The sequence below is a fragment of the Haemaphysalis longicornis genome, unplaced genomic scaffold (assembly GCF_048455015.1).
Source record: "Haemaphysalis longicornis isolate Haplotype H1 unplaced genomic scaffold, Haemaphysalis longicornis Haplotype H1 scaffold_17, whole genome shotgun sequence".
Lineage (NCBI taxonomy): Eukaryota > Metazoa > Arthropoda > Arachnida > Ixodida > Ixodidae > Haemaphysalis > Haemaphysalis longicornis.
Window position 1 is genome coordinate 3,940,703 of NW_027526276.1, and position 19,833 is coordinate 3,960,535.

Consider the following 19,833-nt stretch of genomic DNA (forward strand, 5'->3'; position numbering starts at 1 on the left):
CCCCTCGCGAGGGGCATGTTGACGCTGCCTCTTGCAGAGATTGAGTGCAACCACCGAGAGCAAGGTCCCACGAGCGGCGTGCGCGCCGTGGACTGGTGGCGCCATCTGTCAGACGCGACGCGAACTACTATCATGGCAGTGCGAAAAACGAACGCGCGAAATACAAACCGGGCTGTTTGTAACATCTCTTGAGTGGGCTATCTGGTCCTGCAAGGCAGGAGAGCTCCATAACAGATTGTACATAAACTTTTTTTAACATTTTGTGCTGGGCTGGCGAAGTGAGGTGAAGCGGGGAAAGCCCGAGGACAAGGCGGTGCTCATTCTGCCAGATGCATTTGAAATGCTGGGGAGGGGTTGTGTGGGAATTTGTTTTGGTAAATGACATTGTCGGGCAAGTTAATGCATACTTGTTCTAGAGAGAGGCAAGGATTTGTTTTCCCTTGCTTCTCTTTATCACGAGAGAGGGCCAACCTCTTCACTCAGTGTGTTGGTAAGGGGTAGAATGTGCATTCCCACCCGCCGCTCTAATTCCGAGCAATGTGTTTCCCTTTTATCATTTGTGGGCTTGGTTTCGAAGAGTACGAGAGCTCGCAAGGAAATGCAGCAGGTGTGCGGACGGGTGCTCTCCTTCCTCCCATGCCTGTGCTTTGCAACTGTGGGCACGCACATCTAAAGGCTGGGGGTGTGCACGTAAGGGACCACGCTCCCCAATGGCATGGGCAGCGCTGAAAATGCTACATGAGGGGTCGTGAGTTTGGGGAAGACCTGCGGTGTGCAGGCTACTTCGGCAGGGAGGCTAGCAATGGTGGGAATGAACCCACACCAGAAGGGGAAAGGAGGCCAAGTTCGGTGTAACCTGCAAGGGTGGCAGTTGTCGGGTGTGTTTGTAGTTGAGAGTCACGGGACCAGCTCGAAACAGACATGCCGGACAATGTGGTGGTGGGAGGGGAGCGGAAGTGTGTGGGTGTGGGCGGGTTGCCCTTCTTGTTGGGGCCCCCCCTGATGGTGGCTGGGTGGCCCAGACGGTTGTGCGGTGGACGAGGAGGTGGACGACGAAGAGGAGGACGACGAAGAGGTGGCTCAGCGGTGGGGCGCCGACCCGCAGATCATTAACCAGCTGGTCGAGGAGTACCGGCGGGAACGCCGCGGAGGGCGCAAGGGCTCCTCCTCCGCCCCGGTGTCGTCCCAGAGTAAGTTGGTGTCGCCCTCTCGGGAGAGGCTGTTCCGCCATGGCCGTCTGCTCTGCTCTCTTCCTCCTCCATCAGTCTGTGTCCGTGGCTTGTTGTTCTCTTCTTTCACGTCTCTCTCTCTCGATAATTCAATGTCTCCCTTTGCAAAGCCTGCAGAGACTGGCACGGGGGTGGTCCGGTCATTGTTGCTTTGTTGTCACTCGACAAGGGCAGGTCCTCTCTTCTTGAGGGGAAAAAAGGCATCAGTTTCATAAGATTGGCGTTCCTTGTTAGTTTCTGCTCTTTCCTGCGTTGGTGCCGTGTGGAATTATGGGCAGTGCAGTTGTGGCACCAACTCTGTCTTGGAGAAGTGAGCCTTTGAAGCGTCTACTCTCAGCAGTGGATTCCTCAGGCTGGTATGAATGGAACTGTTCTTGTCACTGGCATAGGTGGTCAAGTATGTATGAGTGGGCCATTGGCTCCTTTCGAGGTCATCACTCGGAAGATCAGTGAAATAGGGGGGTTTTGAAACTGCCTGTAGGATAGCCCACATTGTGGCTGTTGGCTTAGTTCTTCACGTATGTGTGCCATTTACTACTCTCTGAATTCATACTTTCGGGGATTGTCATGGAAGGTGCTGCCTCAATGAATTGGAGGACACAGCACCAGAGTTTATGCACGGCAGTTTCGAAGATCATGCAGTCGTGTTGCAGTTGAGTTAGCTTGGCAGTTGGCTTGGCTCTAGGCCCGTGTGAGACTGCTTCGGTCACGGGAGTAGGGGCCGGAATGTCATCGTTAGGGATTGAGGTTCATGCAGCTGGCTGGCTGGCAGCATCCACATTCCCATTTGAGTCCCTGACTGAGTCTTCTAGCTGTTTTGGTGGACGTGTCCATCAGCTGGTCAATCCGGTTTGCCTTGGGCGTTGCTGGTATGCAGTGCCGGGTTGGTTCTTTGTGTCCAGTTTAAAGTTGACTCCAACGCCGTCATTTTGCAGCACTGTTTGGCGTTGGGATCATGGCCACTGTGCAACAAAGGAGGGCCAATGAACCAAAAAAAAAAAAAAGTCTCTGGGCAGAGCTCTCCACCTCCCCCTTACCCTTTTTTTGTCCCTGTATATGTTCTCTCCACGTGCCTCACCTGCATGCCCGTGCACTCTAGCTGCCTGCCTTTTCTTGCCTCTGATGATTAACAAGTGTGCCCACGGCTCGCTCTTTTTCTTTTCTTTTTCTTTTTTCTTGCATTGAGAGTTGTGTGACTGGAATGGAGTGGATGACTGGTTACCCAAATCATTTTGCATTTGAATAGAAAAGAAATAAGTGGACACTCAGCACGAGACAGGGGATGCCTAAGCTGGCAAATGGCAAAGCACTGGCTTGTGACTCGGTGGTGCCCTGCATAAATGGCCGGAGTACAGTCTTGAGACTTTGGGCGATGCCAAGTATTTGCTTAGGCTACCAAAACTTCGTCTCGCTTGTTGTGGCTAACTTGGGCTCTCCTGTCTTGATGCTGAGTGTGCTTTGAGATTGGCGCTTGAATGATGGACCACCAGCACTGCACGAAGCAAGGCACCCTGATGTACAGTGCGAGCTTTTGTGCCTTGCGCTGGCCCTTGTGAATGCAGGTTTTTGCCTCTGAGAATTTTGTATGGGTGTGTCTTACTGCCAAGAGTGTAGCACTGAAGATTAGCATTACCTCTAGTGCCGTGCTTAAAGGGGCTATGCCGACAGAGCACGTTTGCTTCATTCAAAAGATTGTCTCGTTAGAATCATACTGACACCACTTTAAAGGCAAAATTCAGTCAAGTGAGCTGTATGAGTAGGAAAAAGGGAGTGGCCATGCAACCCACCAGCTCACTTCGCACACTAGAACCTATAACGTATGATGGGCAGCTGTGTGAGTGGCTGAGGCTGGCAGAAGCAGATGCATGTTAGGCACCGCTTACAAATTCGCAGAGTGACATTTTTTCACCTTAATGTAATGCGTATTCATATTACAGCAGTAAGAATGGTGGGACAAACAGTGGAAGTTACGAAAGCACATGTAAACGCAGAAGTACCGATGCGCACTCCTGTTGGTACTGGGCACAGCATGCTTGTTTTAGCTGCTCAGCACTGCGGCATTTTTTGGGGTTGTCTCAGGTGACACTGGCCGACTGGCGTAAGCGACGGTGCCTTACATGACCATATTTGTCGAGCAAATGCCATGTTTCACGGAACGATTGTTTCCTACCTTAGCAAAAACAAGCCATGTACAAATTAAATCTGAAACAAAGCAGACGGGGACAGCAGTGCGGAGCGGTATGGTGGCGCCATCTTGGAGGACTGACGTTAACAGAAGCGTTCTGCTGGCCACTGCAGATTTCAGTTGAAGGCCCTTCCCTGTGACGTCGCAGCAGACGTCAGGAAATGCGATTAGGTGGGACAGTCGAAATCTTAACTTAAATTGAGCAATTTCTCGGTGAATAAAGCATCACTTGCTTGCAGACAAGTACTGGGGGCACTACAAAACACCAAATCTTTTGAATAAAACAAGCGTATTTTGTCTGCATGGCCCCTTGAAGGCTAGCAGCAAGGATGGGAAGTAAACCGAGTGTTGTTTGGAATTTGTCAACATCCTTAGATGCTATTCTTTGTGGCTTTGGTAAGGCAGAACAGGACAAAAGGATACAGCGTAGGGGTATCGGTGCTAGTGATGACAAGAACAAAGGAGGTGTTATTGCCCCCGTCGTCATTGCTATTGTGATTGAGCATCAAAGAGAGAGGGCTTGTGTAAAATGGCAAACAGCACAAAGTCTGCAACGGAAGCGCTCGAGCCTAGTGCACAGCTTGGCATGCCAGCATTCTTGGTCGAAGCATGTAGAGCACAAGTGTCTGCCGAGGGGCTCGAAAACGTGCACAAACTGCCTGCACCCACGAACACTGCCTTTTCTTGAATGGTTTCGTAGCTGCGCTGTGGCACCTGCATGCGTTGCGGCCGTGTGTGACTGATGCGGAGTGCGTTGATGATCCGGGGTTTGTCTGTTTGCCAACCCGTTTGAGTTGCCGCTGTTGCACTGCATGGCGTGTGATGTCGAATGCCCCCTCCTGGTTCCGCTAGGAGGAGGACCCTGGACGTTGCATGACAGTTTGCTTTGCCCTCCCCCTTACCCTGCCTGTCCTTCACCCCCTGCACACCCCCACCCCCACCCCCGTGTAGGGCCCAAGCGGTCGACCCTGCAAGCGATGCTGGCCTCGCTGTCGACGCCCGGCGCGGCTGCTGCATCGGCCGCCGAGGAGGGTATGGCCTCGCCCTCGCTGACCTTTGTGACCCCGTCCCACCGGGTGCCCTCGTTTGGGGCCTCTGCCACCGGCCCGCCCCCCGCGGCCCCTCCCTCCTCCTCCTCCCCCTCCTCTCCTCCCTGTGGTGACGTGGTGCTCAACGGTGGCCAGTTGGGGGGTCGGCAGCCCGTGGCCTCGCGCCTCGCCACTTACTCGGCCTTTCTGGAAGAGGCTGACGAGACGGGTACGTTGCCCCCTCCCCCCTCCCCCTCTTCCCCCTCCCCCCTCTTCCCTTCCCTCTGGCTTGCAGGGGAAGCAAGATTCGGCTTCCTTTGTGGGCCGATGTTGAGCCCTGCGAGAGTTCCCGTTGGCGGTCTGGGCAGCTCCCGAGTTATGGGGAAGCGTTTGTGTCGGAATGGAAAAGGTTGCATCCCCTTCTGCACTTTTCTTTTTCTTCTGTTGCCCTCCTGTTTTCGGGCAGCTTTCCGGGCAAGGCTGATTTGACGGGATGGAGAGACAACGGGAAAAACTGTTTTTCAGGCCTGCAGAGGCCAGTTCTAAGTGCTGGGCCTTGGCATGGGTCGCCTGCGGCTGCTTGACGCCAAAAATGTAGGCACCTCTTTCCACCTGGACTTGTCGGATTTCGGACGGGACTAGCAGGGTTGCGAATGGTTTGGAGCAGACGGGGCACATCTCTGCACACCGGCTCTCGCCGTCAAATCCGGTGACCTGCTGCGGAATCAAGATTCTCCTCGCTCTCTCTGCGCTGTCGTCTGCTAGTTTTGTCATGCGTGTGTATGTGTCGCCATGCTGGACCATCTGGTGGCATCTGGAAGTGTCGCTTGTCCGTTCTCCTTCAGCCCCCTCGTAGTCCGTCGTGTGAATCCTGCTTTATTGGGGACCTGCCGACTCGGGAAGCATTTGACAGGAAAAGCCGTCAAACGAAGATCACGAGTTGGAGAGGATGCCGTCGATGATGCCGGGGCAATGTCCTGGGCATTACCAGTTCATTGTGTATTTGTATTTGCAACTAATGGAGTTTATGGGGAACATTACGAGCAAAAGGCGTTTCTGTGTGTGTTGTGGTAGCGGCAACATATTGTTGCAAATAAGGAGTAGCGGTCTGCCAGCGAGTCTTTAGTAATCTACATAGACAAAACTCCATTATGGCTTGGCATTTGTGGCTTTGCTAGTTTTTAGCATATCACACGTGCACAGTTAACCCTTTGAGGGTCTAATTTTTTCGCCAATTTTTGCTATTGCAATCAAATCAGATGGACATCAGTTTCGATGGCGCTAAAAGCAGGAAGCACCCGGAGGACAATACCAAAACCAGCCACTGCGCGAGCGACAGACGGCGCACCGCTCCTATAATACAGTTAAACCTCGATATAACGAAGTCGTACTTGGGGCCGCAAATTTCGTTAAATCGAGAATTTCGTAAAATCGAGGTTTCGATTTTACAGTTTATTTAACCAGTTATTGGGGTTTTAACACTTTGGCCCTTGCCAGGCAACAACTGCTATGTAGTTACCTCTCCAATTAAAGCGAAATTTGTACTAAAACTGGCCGCGAAAATTGTGTGAATTAAGAGTTTCAATACTTGGGCAATGGAATTGGGATAGCCGACGGTAGTTCATGTGTCATCGTAAAACCGGTGCTTTTTCCGCAACGCCTCATTAAATATGATAGCAGACTAGGTTTCCACTTTTTCTTTTTTCATTTCGGTCACTACTAGATGCCGCTGTTAGTCAATTGAACCCGCGTCCATGTCCGGTGAACTTCACCCTGCCGAGGTGCTCGCTCGAAGTTACGCCTCTTTTCGTCCATTCAGTGGTAGGCTTAGGCGCGGCGGGCCAACAGCGGAAGGCTGCTATGAAACTTTCGAAAGACTTTTTTCATGTACAAAAGCTCTGCAGTATGGGTGCGTGATGCAACCACAACACTCGAGATAAAGCCATGATTGCGAGTTGAGCGGAGTACACGCGGACCGCTTCACTGTGTGGAGCAGCGCTTACGTGCTCCGGAAAGCTTACATTAAAAATCTTCCGGACAAATTCGATTAAGCAATTACTTTTATGCCCACTGAGCCCTTACGAAACTGATTTCTCCGCACCGCAGCTGTCTAATGAACGCTGGTGAAACGAAGATGACCACGTTCAAAGAGAGCAATTTATTGCCACCAGCACTCGATGTTCAAGCCGTAGTGAAGAAGTCCGTAAGCAGTGCTTGGCGTTTCTTGACCAGGGCGGGCTTTACGTGATGCTCATATGCTGACAGCGCTAACCGTATGCACCTGCGTGCCTCCGCAGAACATCGATGGCATCCATCACACTTCGGTGGCTGTCAGTTTCACCGAACTTCCTCAGGCTCTTGTTCGGAACACTTTTCTTTCTCTTGGAGTGCTCATGCTGCTTACAAGACTCACCTAACGATGCACGAACAAAATATTAATTTGGTTATCAGCGAGCACAACCTAGAGCAGCAATGACGCGTAGAAAAAAAAAAGCTTGAAGTAGGCTTTGTCAGCCTAAGCATAGAGGGCGCTGGCGTAGGCAACGATGGAGACGTCAAAATAGTGGCCGCACTATTAAACCGTCTATGACCGCTAGCGGTTTGTGCAGCTTCGTCCTTCGCTTTTAATTGTTGTTAACCGTAGATTTCACCGCTTTTCTTTCATTTTAGCCTTCAAGAGTCAATTTGAGTACTGAATTTTTTCAATGTAGGGCCTGAGAGGCAAAATAAAACGTGCCTCGACCGGAATTTCGTTCTTCCTATCTTGCCGCGACTTCGTTAAATCGAAAGCGCCGCACAAAATTACTTCGTAAAATCGAGACAAAAATACATGCATTTAGCAAAATTTTGTTAGAAAACTTGAAAAAATTCGTTATATCGCGAATTTCGTTAAATCGAGGTTCGTTATATCGAGGTTCAACTGTAACAAAAAAAAAAAGTGAGAAAAGAGCCTGATCAGTTTTGCAGGCACCCTTGGTCTGGCAGGCGCAAGAAGCGAGAGGCACCCGGTGAGCAATACCCAGCGCACCCCCTCGTTACCGGATGCGCAAGCGATAGCCGGCACGCCGCTGGAGTAAATAATAAAAAAGAAATGTGAAGAGCCATCGTCAGAAGAAAATAATTTGACATTTCCGCAGTGTGGTAGCACATGCCAAGCAAGAGAGGTTGGCGAAAAAGGTGCGATTTTTAAACATACAAGCGATGACGTACATATATGTTATTGACCATTTTGGAGGTGTTTGCAGAGGACGTATATGTACGTCTGTGACCCTGAAAGGGTTAAGGAGCCACGCATTCTGAACATTTCAAGTAAAAACAGTGCCACTGGTAACATTTTGGCCAAATTCAGTTGAGATAATTTGTGGCAAATACCTCATCATCACACTGACTTATCTCGTCAGCGCAATATAGTTGAACCGCTTGTAATGCACATAGGTGGAACTGTGGAAATTTCCTTTAGAGCACAGTAACACGTTAGAACCAAAAGCTCCACAAACAATGGCCGTGGGCACAACCTAGTTTTCAGGCATTCAATGTTTAATAACGGAGTTATTTATACTCACTGACATGCCCACAACTTATAAACGTGGACTGCTTATTTTGCTTTTACTTTATTTTATTTTTATTTGACTGTTTCGTTACTGCAAAAAAATGGCCGAATAAAACATTTTTCTCTTGACCTACTGGAAACATTTAGCATTGCTATGCAGGACATTGTAGCTTATAGATTGCTCTTTCAAATGCATAACAGAAGTTCCGTGAAAGTACAATTATTTACAGTTTACTGGTGAAATAAACAAACGCACACGCACAAGAAGTTACACACAATATAGTGCATAAGCGATTGTACTGAGCGTGAAAATATCGGGGATTTCAAATAACGCAAGTTGTTTCTGCATTCCTAAGCTATGGCTCAATATATACATCAATGCTGAACACCAAGCTTTGGATTTTTGTGGGCCCACCAATCTAGCAGCCCTGACTACTGTGCCACTCGAGAGTAAAAGTTGGGCTCTCTAAAATATGCATCTAAGCATACTTGGTGTCCTCACACATAAACCTCAGTGGTGAAAAACGAAAATTCCAGCACTCTCATTAAAAAGCGGCACGTGGCGCTTTGCAGCTCTAATTTTACACGAGCAGCAAGCTATCTTGAAGGCGATACGGCGCGGTGCATTTGGCAAAATATCTTCGCTGCATATTGTCCAGAACCTACTCATCAAAGTAAAATCACAGTAGTCAAATAGGAAGCACGTTTTGATTATAAATACAGCGCGAAGTCAAACGAACCTTACCTGGGAAAGTCTGAGGCCGTTGAATGGAGCTTCTTCATCAGAAGTATATGGAATCTGACGAATCCATATAGTTGCTGGAGTCATGACTGCTGCTGGGGTAAAAAAAAAATCAGCAGCAGCAGCAGCAGCGGCCGACGTCTCTGAAACAGCTGTCTGCCATTGCGGAGCGGAGCGCGCAGTGAAATAGGATGCTATTTTTGCCCAACTCTGCGTTACCACGGGTCCAAATTTCACTCCTGACATCGTCTACTCGTGCGAAATGTAAACAAACCATAAAGTTGAAAAAGGGGTTGTCAATAAATGCGCCAGATGGCGGTAGTTGTCTGCAAGGCGATGTTTTTAGCTTTCGCGGGACGTGTGAAACCGTCGGAACTCAGTGTCTGATGGCCTATGGCGCAGTAAGGAGAGTGTTAAGTGGTGCACACGGCTTCATGTTAGCTTTGTTCATTTCAGAGAAGAGCACCTGTCTCTTTTTGCGTTTGGTAGAACTGATGTCAAAGCTACGAAAGAAGTACTACGAAAGAAGTGAAGATACCATTTTTTTTTTTCTGATGGAGAAGTCAGTAGCATATTGGCACAATGTTTAGGGTCTCTCTTTAAGGCGGGGCAGGTCACTATTCTCGTGTGTGCGAAAAAAAGAAGGGGAGATAGCTCGTTAGCCTGTTTTAGTAGAAACAACTGGCAGTGTGGTGGCCTGCTATCTCCAGAGGTAGGCAAAAAAAGAAAATTGACAAGAAAGAAAAGAAAAGAAAATTCGCCAGAGGAGCTGTGGCGCCCTCTCTAGACTAGTTTCAGTATCAGGCTGGCGCTGATACCGAAAGTAGTCGAGAGAGGGCACTCCAGCTCCTGAAAATGCCTATAAAGAGGCAGTGGATTGGGTTTTCATTAGTTTGGGGTAATTAATTGGTTTGTTCGTGATTTCTTCCTTATTTTATGCGGTTGTGTACTTATTTGCGGCCTGTCAACGACAAGCCTCTGTTTCAACGGTGCAGCACTCAAATCACCCTCAACACTTTGTGTATGAGTACTGTGTGCCTCTGTGCCAGGCACAGTGGGGTTGACATCGGCTTCATAATGCAAAGGAAAGGACCCAGGGTCGATACCAACCAGGGGAAGCGGTGATCTTTTCGAAGTCCCTGTTTGGATGCGTTATGCATTACGTTATAGTTACTGGGGTGTCTAGATATCGTGACCCAGGACATGCTGCGACAAGCCAGGCCCCTAAAGTGGTGCGCACTTAAAAGGGCGGTTGTAATTATCCTGTTTTGTATAGTACAGTTAAACCTGGATGTAACGAACCTCCATGTAACGAATTCCTGGATTTAACAAATTTTTTCCAATCCCCAACTCCATCTCCATAGAAGTCCATGTATTTGTGACCTCCACGTAACGAAGGTGTTGCGGTAATCGACCTGAATGTAACGAATTCGCGGCACTGATCATTTATGATTTTGAGCCGTAACACTACTAAAAATTTGTAAATACAACGCGCAAGTTCTATATAATAGGGGAAAAAATATGGGGCAAGATGGCGGGTAGAACGCATACGATTGCAGCAAGCAAGTGCGTGCCATCCATGCGAGCATCGATGTTTTGTGACGTCTGGTGGCGCTGCCGTGCCGAACGGGCGAGCGCACTCTGGTTAGGCTGGTCCGGTAGGTGTTCTGTTGTTGAGCGTAGCGCATTCTCAGCGCAGCGACGTCGTGGGTATCGTTGTGACTTTTTGTACGCTGACAGTGATGCTGTGTCTACAGAAGAAATGTCGGATGTGGCACTTGTAGAAACTGTTAGAGATCGCGGCGATGATGAAGGTTCGTCAGAGGCGGATACATTCCCGTTGCCTACAGCAAAGGAGGTCTTGGATGCGCTGGACGTGCTGCGCCGTCACGTCGGCTCGCAGGATGATGCGGAAGCTTTGGAGGAGTTCGTTTCTCTGGACCGCAGCGTTGCGTCGTCTTTGACGCGAAACACACAGGCGAAAATAACGCAGTTTTTTTGTGTTAAATAAACATTTGAGGTAAGTTGCGCTAAATCGGCATCTGCCGCATGTTTTTTTTTGGTGTTCGTGATGATTTCCCTGGTGTTTACTTGAAAACTGCATGTAACGAAAACCTGGATGTAACGAAAATTTGCGAACTTTTTTCAATTTCGTTACATCCAGGTTTAACTGTATGAATGCAGAAACAAGAGGATGCCCTTGTTTTTTATTCCTGTCTGCAAGTTAGGTTAAGTTAGGTTTTTGTTTGTTTGATGTCCCACAGAACTGCAATGCCTTGCCAGTTATCGTTTACATTTCGTTTCGTTTAATTCTGCTATCGGCACAGTTAGGGAGGAGAAGACTGTGCGATAACGTGCTGTGCAGCTGACTCTTCACATGCGCAGAAAGCAGTTCAGAGCGGCAACTGTGAACACTTGCTGAGCATGAGATCACGGGTTTGATTCCCGGCCGTGGTGGCTGCTTTTCTGATGGAGGCGAAAAGGAAAAACGCGTGTGTGTACAAGATTTCGGCCCACATTAAAGATCCCCAGAGGGTCAAAATTAATCTGGAGCCCTCCAATATGGCGCGCCTCATCGCCTGCATTGCGTCGGCGCATTAACTCTTTCGATACCGCAGAAAATTGACCAATTTTTAGGGGTCCAAGAAAACATTTTTTTCCTGCTAAAAAATTGGTTAGGCACTAATTGCAGGAGCACGAAATGCAGATTATTTAACGGCCTTTCCAATAACACCAGTTTTTTAAAGGTTTTCATATATCATAGTTGTGAAAAAAAATATCAAAATCAAAATTTTTGTCAAGTTGTCGAAAAAAATGATAAAAAAGGAGTTGTGTATATCAAACCACCGGTAGTAGAAAAAAATTAGAATATACATTTTGTAGGAACACATTTCAAAAACACACCCTAAAAAAAATGTCGACTTGCACGGAACAGTTTTTCAGATATAAAAAAAAATGTTAGCGCGCACGGTGCTCGTGTCATGCGGTGAAGCCCAACCTCTTATTCAAAATGTGCAATTTCGGGTGGTTCCCTAGAATAAATCTGGCGGTTTGATGTTATCAGAGGCACCAATTTGCCCCCACATAACGCAAAAACATCTTGTCAATGGCTGACTTTGCATTTACAGCGAGCACAATATTTGGGACAAGCACGCGATGCGGAAAAAAACATGCATGACGTTGAAAACGGAACGCCGTGGTTGATGCTTGTTGTCGTTCACGGTCAATTATCTCTCAAAACATAAAGCTGAGCTTTATTATCATCTTCTTACTCGCAATTGTAGCTTTGCTCGCAAAAATGAGGTACGATGAGCTAGAATCGTGCCCTGCGATCTTTGGCCGAGTAGCAGGTGCGCGCTGAAAAAGATCAGCACAACGAGCCTCCTCTTTTGCAGCGCCACCTAACATTTTTCAAATGAAATAGTACGAAAACTTAACAGAGACTCCGTCCGAATAGACAGTTCAACTAAGCAGCAACATTAGACACCGCATATACCCTCGCATGGAAACGAAACTGGAAGGCGAACAGCTGGCAGTGTAAGGCCGGTTTGAAGCGGTGTACTCGGCGGAACAGATATCTGGCGACTGGGTGTGACCTTTTAAGTGCGAAGCACTTCTTAGTTGGGCCTACTCCTGCTTCCACCGCCGTCCTCCGTCCGCAGCCTAGCAACGGAGCTAGCTACCGTGCCTAGCAACGGCGCCGGATTTCCGGCGCCGTTGCTAGGCCCTTTTACTACTCTCCAGCTCGCAACACCCTCTCTCAAAACCGCATCCGGCGCCAGGTTTCGATCCGAGGACTTTGCGGCCGCAGCGCGACGCTCTACCGACTAAGCCACGGACGCGACGCTGATATCAGTGTTAGTAACGCGCCTTATATCTTTAACGCATTCAAACTACGTCGTCAGCGGCGTGCGTTGGCGACTCAGCGGCGTTATAGCGGCTTGATAACTGCGTGGTGTACACGTGATACTACAAACCCGCTAGTTCTGCATTCTCTCACGTGACTGCGCCTCCTCTCCCTTCACTCCGGTCGGCGCTTCGCAGCTGCGGTGCGCTGCGGTGCGGTGCGCTCCTCCTCTCGAACATACACGTTAATTCACCAAGATTTCCGCAGAGGGACAAACGAGGCGTGTTAAGCCGAACGTGATCACGAGGGGGTGTTAATGTAACTAACGGGCAAAATGCCACCAAACTTCAACAAACTCCCCCTCATAGCATCACCCCGTGCTTCGCACTTCCTCATACTCCCCTTCGGGGAAATGCGGGGGAATTTTTTGACTTGCATCTGAAGTTCTTAACGCAGAAATCGGGTTAGCGTGGGGGGAAATCAGGAGCGCCGTGCTTTGTTCGAGGATCAGTCGCGGACGCTTCAGGCGCCATGGCAGGTAGCCTGTAAGTTGGGTAACTGCGTAGTAGCGCTAAATATGAATCTCGCGATGCAGAAACGAAACCGAAACTGTTGTAAACTGTTTACGAATGGTCCTGGGGTAAGTAGAACTACCACAGTACTTAGAACAACTTGCGTAAAGGCAATAAAACTGCCTCAAATCATAAAGTAGCTTTGCAACAAAGCACTGCTTGACATTTTCAGCCGATTTCTGGGATTATTACTGTCAGAGCGCAAACCTGACGATTGAAAATCGTTTGCTAGTTCCCCATTCACGCCATGATAGCAAAAAACAAGCACTGGTGCAGAGTAATTACGAGTTGCACGCATTGTTCGTTGGTAGCCGTGACGCGCGATGACCACGCCCCTTTTCCACACCCAGGTGATTCAAAAGCGTGTCAAAAATCACATTTCCGTTGCAAAAATGAAAACAAAACTGATTTTGAAAGGCCATTTTCTGATCTAACTCCGAACAGCTTTACTTGTTCGAGAAACGCCTGGAACGCTACGAAAAGGCGCTCCCAAAAGTATCGATCAAATTGATAGATTTTGATAGGCGCGGTAGCGAAAGAGTTAAACCCTGCAATCAATCGAGCAATCAACTGCGAGCAGTCACCATGCTCGGGCGTACTCTGTAGTAGAAATGCACTCTCGTGCACGTTTGTTCTACCTGAAACAAGGCCATGTAGACACTGTGCTGCACTCGTTTGTTCCAACCGACTGAACCGACTGTTCGTTCTAACTTGCAGCCATTGTAAGTGGGCTTGCCTGTATTTCATATCAACCTAAAATGGAGAATCAGTGCGGGAACCGTCGCTTATTTGTGTGCCTAGCTCGAAGCCACCGCATTGTGTTAAGATGCAGTGACGTTAGACTTTGGAAAAACGAATTGAAGGTTCCGTAGGAGAAGTTGATAAAAAAAAAAGAACGAGGCGAACACTGATAGGCCTGGTAGCTCCAGACCAATGGCAATTGGAGTTGGATGGTTTACAAGGTTTTTTTGGGGGGAGGGTGGGCTCCGCCTTGCATCACCAACCTGGTAAGAAGAATTTTTTTTACATTTGACCGTGTGCAGTACTTGGGTGGAGCTTGCCAAGAAGGTGTGTTGTCCCCACTGAGTAATTCTGTCTTGTCTCGCTTGGATGATGATGGTAATGAAAAAAAATGGCTCCAATCCACACTGTGGAAGTGGTTGGAAAGCGAGGCTGTAAACAACACCCACGATTATCCATGTGGCGTCAGTTGAATTCACACACGTGGGTGTACAAAGAGTGAAACCAGAGACACTGCCAGGTGTTACCAGGGGTTCGTGGGGGCGGCGTCCCAAACGCAGCAGTGTCGGCAGAAAGAAAACGGAGAGGAGCGTCTTTTGAAGGGTGAGGAGGAGGGCGGCACGCAATGGCTATGGCGTCATCTCTCACTGCCTCCCTCTCACTCTTGTTTCATATGTAACCTCCAAAAAGCGCCCTCCTCCTCCCCAGACGCTGAATCCAAACCACCGTCTGTCACCCCGTTTCAACGTGTGGGTGTAGCTGAGTCGGCAAGAGGACGAGCTGTCTCTTCGCTTCTTCAATCGGGCCCAGGCTCTATTTCTGGCGGTGCCAGTAGTTAGTTTGTATAGGCCTGGTTGCAGCTAGTAGACGGTAGTAGCCTGGGATGTTTGTTTGTGTAACCAGTAGTTGCCTGGGATTTTTCCGCTGACGCGGACACGAAAATTTCGTTGGCTGGTTAGAGGTATACTGATTCGCCGTAAAATGACGCCATTGTGTGCCCGTGGCAATCGGTGGGTGGGGGGCAGCTTCCCTAGTAAGAGATGAGGTGAGACTTGAGAGGCACGGGGCTCTCAAACGGGGCTGCTTGGCACCACGCAGGACCACGAAGGCCGCTGATGGGTGCGCCAGGCGTGGACGAAGACAACATTGATGCGGCGCTGGGCCTCGGCGAGTTGGCGGGCCTGACAGTCAACAATGAGGCAGAGTCCAGCTATGACGTGAGTCCCCTCTGGGGACGGGGGTGGTGGGTGTGGGTGGAGAGTTTTTGATCTTCAAACTGCAGTCTGCGAAAGTTGCAGCAGGAGAGGAGCCTTCCTGATCATAGTGCCTCTCTCTCTCCCTCTGCCCGTGTCCTTTCCCATCCAGATTTCAGCCACCAAGGAGTCCTTCAGGAAAACCTGGAATGCCAAGTACACGCTCAGGAGGTGGGTTCCGGTCTTGTTGGAGGGTTTTGGCAATCTGTGTCAGGGCCTGCATTTGTGCGAGGCCGAGGGTTGTCTCTTAGGTTGGACTGTGGGCTCCTGAGTAAGATGTGCCTATTTCTATAAGGTTCTGTACTGGTGCAGTTGGGAAAAGACGTAGTCTTTGCAAGACATCGCTTTTGTAAGCTTGTCCGAAAAGCTCCTTTCCCCCTCTCTCTGCTGCCAATTTCTTTCCGCTCTTTTTCTCCTGTGAGTTTAAAGCCACAAGCATGTTCCCTACAGCCACAGTAGGCGTAGTTGTGGCATTGGTAATCAGGTTGACCAGGCTGCAAATTTATGCTCCTCCCCCATCCCATTGCACGCCTGTCAGGTTTCAGTGGACAGTTGTGTGTCTAGCTGAGTTGGGTCTGCACCACAACCACGAAAGACGCCATCTGTACGTTGACAGGCCCCCCTTGCCAGCTAGAAGCCAGAAAAAGAGCCTCTGTGTGTCGCCAAGTGCTCCAACTGTGGGGATGTGGTGTCCTGCGCAGTCACTTTGACGGCGTGCGGGCGCTGGCCTTCCACCCGGTGGAGTCGGTGCTCATCACTGCCTCGGAAGACCACACACTCAAGCTGTGGAACCTGCAGAAGACCCTGCCCGCCAAGAAGTGAGCCTCGCAGGGTGTTCAACGTGGAAAATATGGGAGCTACTTAGGGGAACGACTTCAACGTGGTAGAGGGCGTGACAACACATCGACAGACACAAGAAGGGACACAGGATGAGTGCTAATCTCTGTGGTGCTCATTCCATGTCCCTCCTTGTGTCTGACCCGGTGTTGTCCCGCTCTTTACCACGTTGAAGTCCAGTGTGGATGGCAACTTCTGTTGGGTGTCAATGAATAATTTAGCGAGTAATCCAGATGACACAGGTACTTCAGACTTTACTTTTCCAAGTGTGCACACCCAAGTGCCGTACCTCATGACACTGATTGGTTGAAAAGCTCTTTCTCTGGCTGCTGTTCAGCAAAGGAGGTCACTATTCATCTCTGTTAAACCATCTGTTTACGGTTAAAAAAAAAGAAAACGTTGATAAGCTCTGGTACCTTCATTATATTTGGATAAACAATGCAGTTGCCCGGTATTTTTCCATGTCGATAGAATATGCTAAGGGATCTTTTTCTAATGTTTTGTAAACATCATTTATTTTTAGCTTCCCTTGAGTCTAGTCAGGCTTATTTATGCAATCCATCAATTTAGTTTCTCTATCTCTCAATGCCTTGATCTCTTAGTTTCTCTTAGTTTATTTGTTTCAAGTCTCGTTAGACGTAAAGTGAAGGTAACAGCTTACGTGCAAAAGAGGCAATTTCGCCTATGTGGCCTTCTCTGGGCTGCTTTGCACTTTGCATGACTTTGCAATATCGGGAACATTTATTTTTCATCTGTCTGGAGTCTAGTTTAATGTGGCTGTACAAAGCATTATGTACCTCTAGTATTCTGTTATTTGTTGCTCTGTCAGCTCTTGCACTTTAATTATGGGAACATGTATTTTTCTAAATCTTTTTCTAATTCTTGAATCAATTGGACAACTGGTTGGCTCAGTATGAATCGAATGTTTAGTCAGAACAGTTTGGATTTTTTGTTTCTTGTGTGTTTGTAAGAAATGAAAAATTTCAAATAAATTGTTTGACTTCAGAAATCTGCTTCCAAACAGACTTGCTCTGTTCCAACACTCGTCTTTGATACTCCAAAAGTGCTCCAAAACTGCCCTTTGATTGCTCCAAAGCTGGTCCAAAACAGCATTATTCCTGCTCCGTGAGCTAGCTCAAGCCCACTTTCAGCTCTGATTAGTGCAGGCATGAGTTGACAGTTATTTTAACTCCTGCCCTTGTTGATATGTTTGTGCTGAGTGTAGGTAGATGACTGTCGTTACTTCGAAGTGGAAATTAAACAAGCTGCTGCTGACTGCACTTGTGTGTTTGCTCGGAGGCTTACGGGATGTTTGTGGTTGACAGTTTTAACCAGGGAATGTTGGCTGTGCTTGTGTGGCATTTCTTTGCTTTTGTGGAGGCTGCGTGCTGTTATTGCTAATAATGCCCTCCTTTGCCCACCTCTCTTTCAGGACGGCAGCTCTGGACGTGGAACCATTGTACACATTCCGGGCGCATGTGTGAGTACCGCTTGGATTTCCCCAACGTGCCTTACGAGCGCATCCTAAACGTGACACACAGTGAAACCTCACTACAACAGACACTTGGTTACAAGAGACACTGGAATGAAAATGATTTTGTTGGTTTTCCCTCGTTGGCCATGTTAGCAACTTGACATACAAGAGACCTAGGTCATTAAGAGGCACGCTTCCCATGTCCCTGAAGTGTCGTAGTTTTGTTTTGAAGCCGTGTCTACATGTGAGGGCTGAATTGGACCAAGTTCATTGACTCCATGACACCCGGAGGAAGCCTGCTTGGGCCTGTTGTCCTGGCTGTCTGTCGAATTCTCGTCGCATGCCCTGGTGTCTCAGTGTGTCCCTGGCTGAGGTGCTGTACTGCCGATCACGTCGCAGTATAGATCCCAGCCGTGGTGCCCGCATGTGGCGAGATTTTCGACTGCCTCACACAAGCAGCCCAGGGGGTGCAGCTTCAGCCTGTCAACACCTGCCAGACTTGATTCAGTTGGGGGGCTTCTTCTAGTCGACAGCTGCCATAGGTGCGTGTGTGTGCATACGAGAACATTCACCCGCTGTCCTCTAAATACACACGTAGTGGCCCCGTGCTGTGCCTGGCCATGAGCGCCACGGGGGAGGAGTGCTTCAGCGGGGGCCTGGACCACACGGTGCGCTGCTGGACTGTGCCCAGCTCTGCCCTGGACCCCTACGACTCCTTCGGTGCGTCCTCTCTCTCCGGCCGCTGCTGCTTTTCCTTCCCTCTTCGGAGCAGTGCGTTCTTGGTCCGTCCATCTGTGCGTGTGTGTGTGTGGACACATCGCAGTGGTGTAGTGGTCAGTGGGGTAGAGGGAGCAGAAAAGGGCCAGCATGTTGCATTGTAGTGGGGCTTGAACAGAAAGGAGACGTCCTGGAGTGAGGTCTGTTTATTACCCTGTGTGTAAGGGCCTCCTTGCGCCCAGGGCCTCTGCAAGGGGGCCCGTGCTTTCAGTAGTGCACCAAGTGCCCGGCAGTCTCGTCAGTGTTTGAGACTACCACAAAGATAAAGGGAACGGAGAGGAGCGCTGGGACACCAGCTGATATGCCATGGACAGTAAATCGTTTGTTGCCTTGTTTATGCACTACACCCGTGTTCACCTACCGCATAAACTGGCATGCAAGTCGAGTTTTAGCGCCCTTAAAATGCCTGCAGAGGTCTCCCCCTGCGCAGCAGTCATTGGCAGGTTGTAAAGTTTTGCCTGGCGATCACTGGGGTGTAAACCAGTCGCCATCGCCCATACCTGGCAAGGCTGTCGTCCTCTTCTCCTTCGCGTCTGTGTTTCTCTTGTTGTTTTTTCATTTATCCTTCTTTATTTGGTTCTTTCATATTTTGTGCAGTGCGAATACTCTGGGGCGAGTGCTGCAGCCTGGATGTACTCCTTCATTGCGTTCAAGATGCAAGTGTCGAGGGTTAACTGAAAGAAAGGGCAGTGTAGTGCCCCACTGTATTTGCCACCTCCAGGAAAAGGGTTCGACACTGGTAAAACTGGCTATCAAAACTATGGTTGAGCCGCTCTAGAAATTATGATTGTCTTGTAGCCAGAGTTGGAAAATAGGGTGGCGGCCTTCATTCAGAGGCCATTACCTCCAAATGAGTAAATCTCGCATGCTGATGACTGTGAAGAAAATGTAAGGGCTCTTGGTCTTAAGTGCAGCGTTGTACAAAGCGCAAGGGTTCGCGAGGGCGGTTCTTGATGGCTGTGATGACGTTTCTGGCGAGCTTTTCTGCAGAGTGCTCACCCCACCAAGTTGAGGGGTCGCCTGTCCCCACGTATATATTTCCTGTGCTGCGTGAACTTCCCCCCCTGTGTGCGTGCATGCAGAGCCGGGCGTGCTGTCGCGCACCCTGTACGGCCACACGGACGCGGTGTGGGGCCTGTCCATGCACGCCACCAAGATGCAGCTGCTGTCCTGCTCGGGGGACGGCTCGGTGCGCCTCTGGTCCCCGCACTCCAAGGTGCCCCTGCTGCACACCTACGCGGCCCCCGAGCCCACAGGTGGGTGCCTCTGTGAAAGAGAGAGTACGACGCGTTGGAGAGTTGGGGTACGACATTTTCCGCGCCTTGACAGCTGCGTGGTTCTTGACTGGTGGTGCTTCCTTTTCTTAGTGGTTTTCTCGGGAGGAATGGCTGGCACTCAGCCCAGAAAGGGGCCAGCCACAGTTGGGAGCTGCAGATACACAACTGAGACAAGCAGAACCCCAGAGCTGCTGCCGATGATACGCAGGAGTCATCATTACAGTTGAATAGCGGCAGAACTGTTTTGGTAGGGTGTCCTTACTCCCACAAAAGGCACAGCGGAAGGGGTTGTTGTGTAAGACAGTAGCGTTTGCATCAGGA

General features: G+C 49.4%; 1 protein-coding gene across 3 annotated transcripts in view; it reads left to right on the plus strand.

Annotated features, from left to right (window-relative positions):
- Positions 1-19,833, plus strand: part of Cka (Connector of kinase to AP-1) — a 91,886-nt gene that overhangs the window by 63,943 nt on the left and 8,110 nt on the right. The window contains exons 9-16 of one of the 3 annotated variants that reach the window (XM_077695925.1): positions 1,023-1,190; positions 4,366-4,671; positions 14,993-15,111; positions 15,260-15,318; positions 15,849-15,965; positions 17,417-17,464; positions 18,057-18,178; positions 19,318-19,491. In XM_077695925.1, the coding sequence (XP_077552051.1) occupies positions 1,023-1,190; positions 4,366-4,671; positions 14,993-15,111; positions 15,260-15,318; positions 15,849-15,965; positions 17,417-17,464; positions 18,057-18,178; positions 19,318-19,491 (1,113 nt within the window). The remainder of the gene's footprint in view (positions 1-1,022; positions 1,191-4,365; positions 4,672-14,992; positions 15,112-15,259; positions 15,319-15,848; positions 15,966-17,416; positions 17,465-18,056; positions 18,179-19,317; positions 19,492-19,833) is intronic. The other 2 variants (XM_077695926.1, XM_077695927.1) reach the window with 2 other exon arrangements.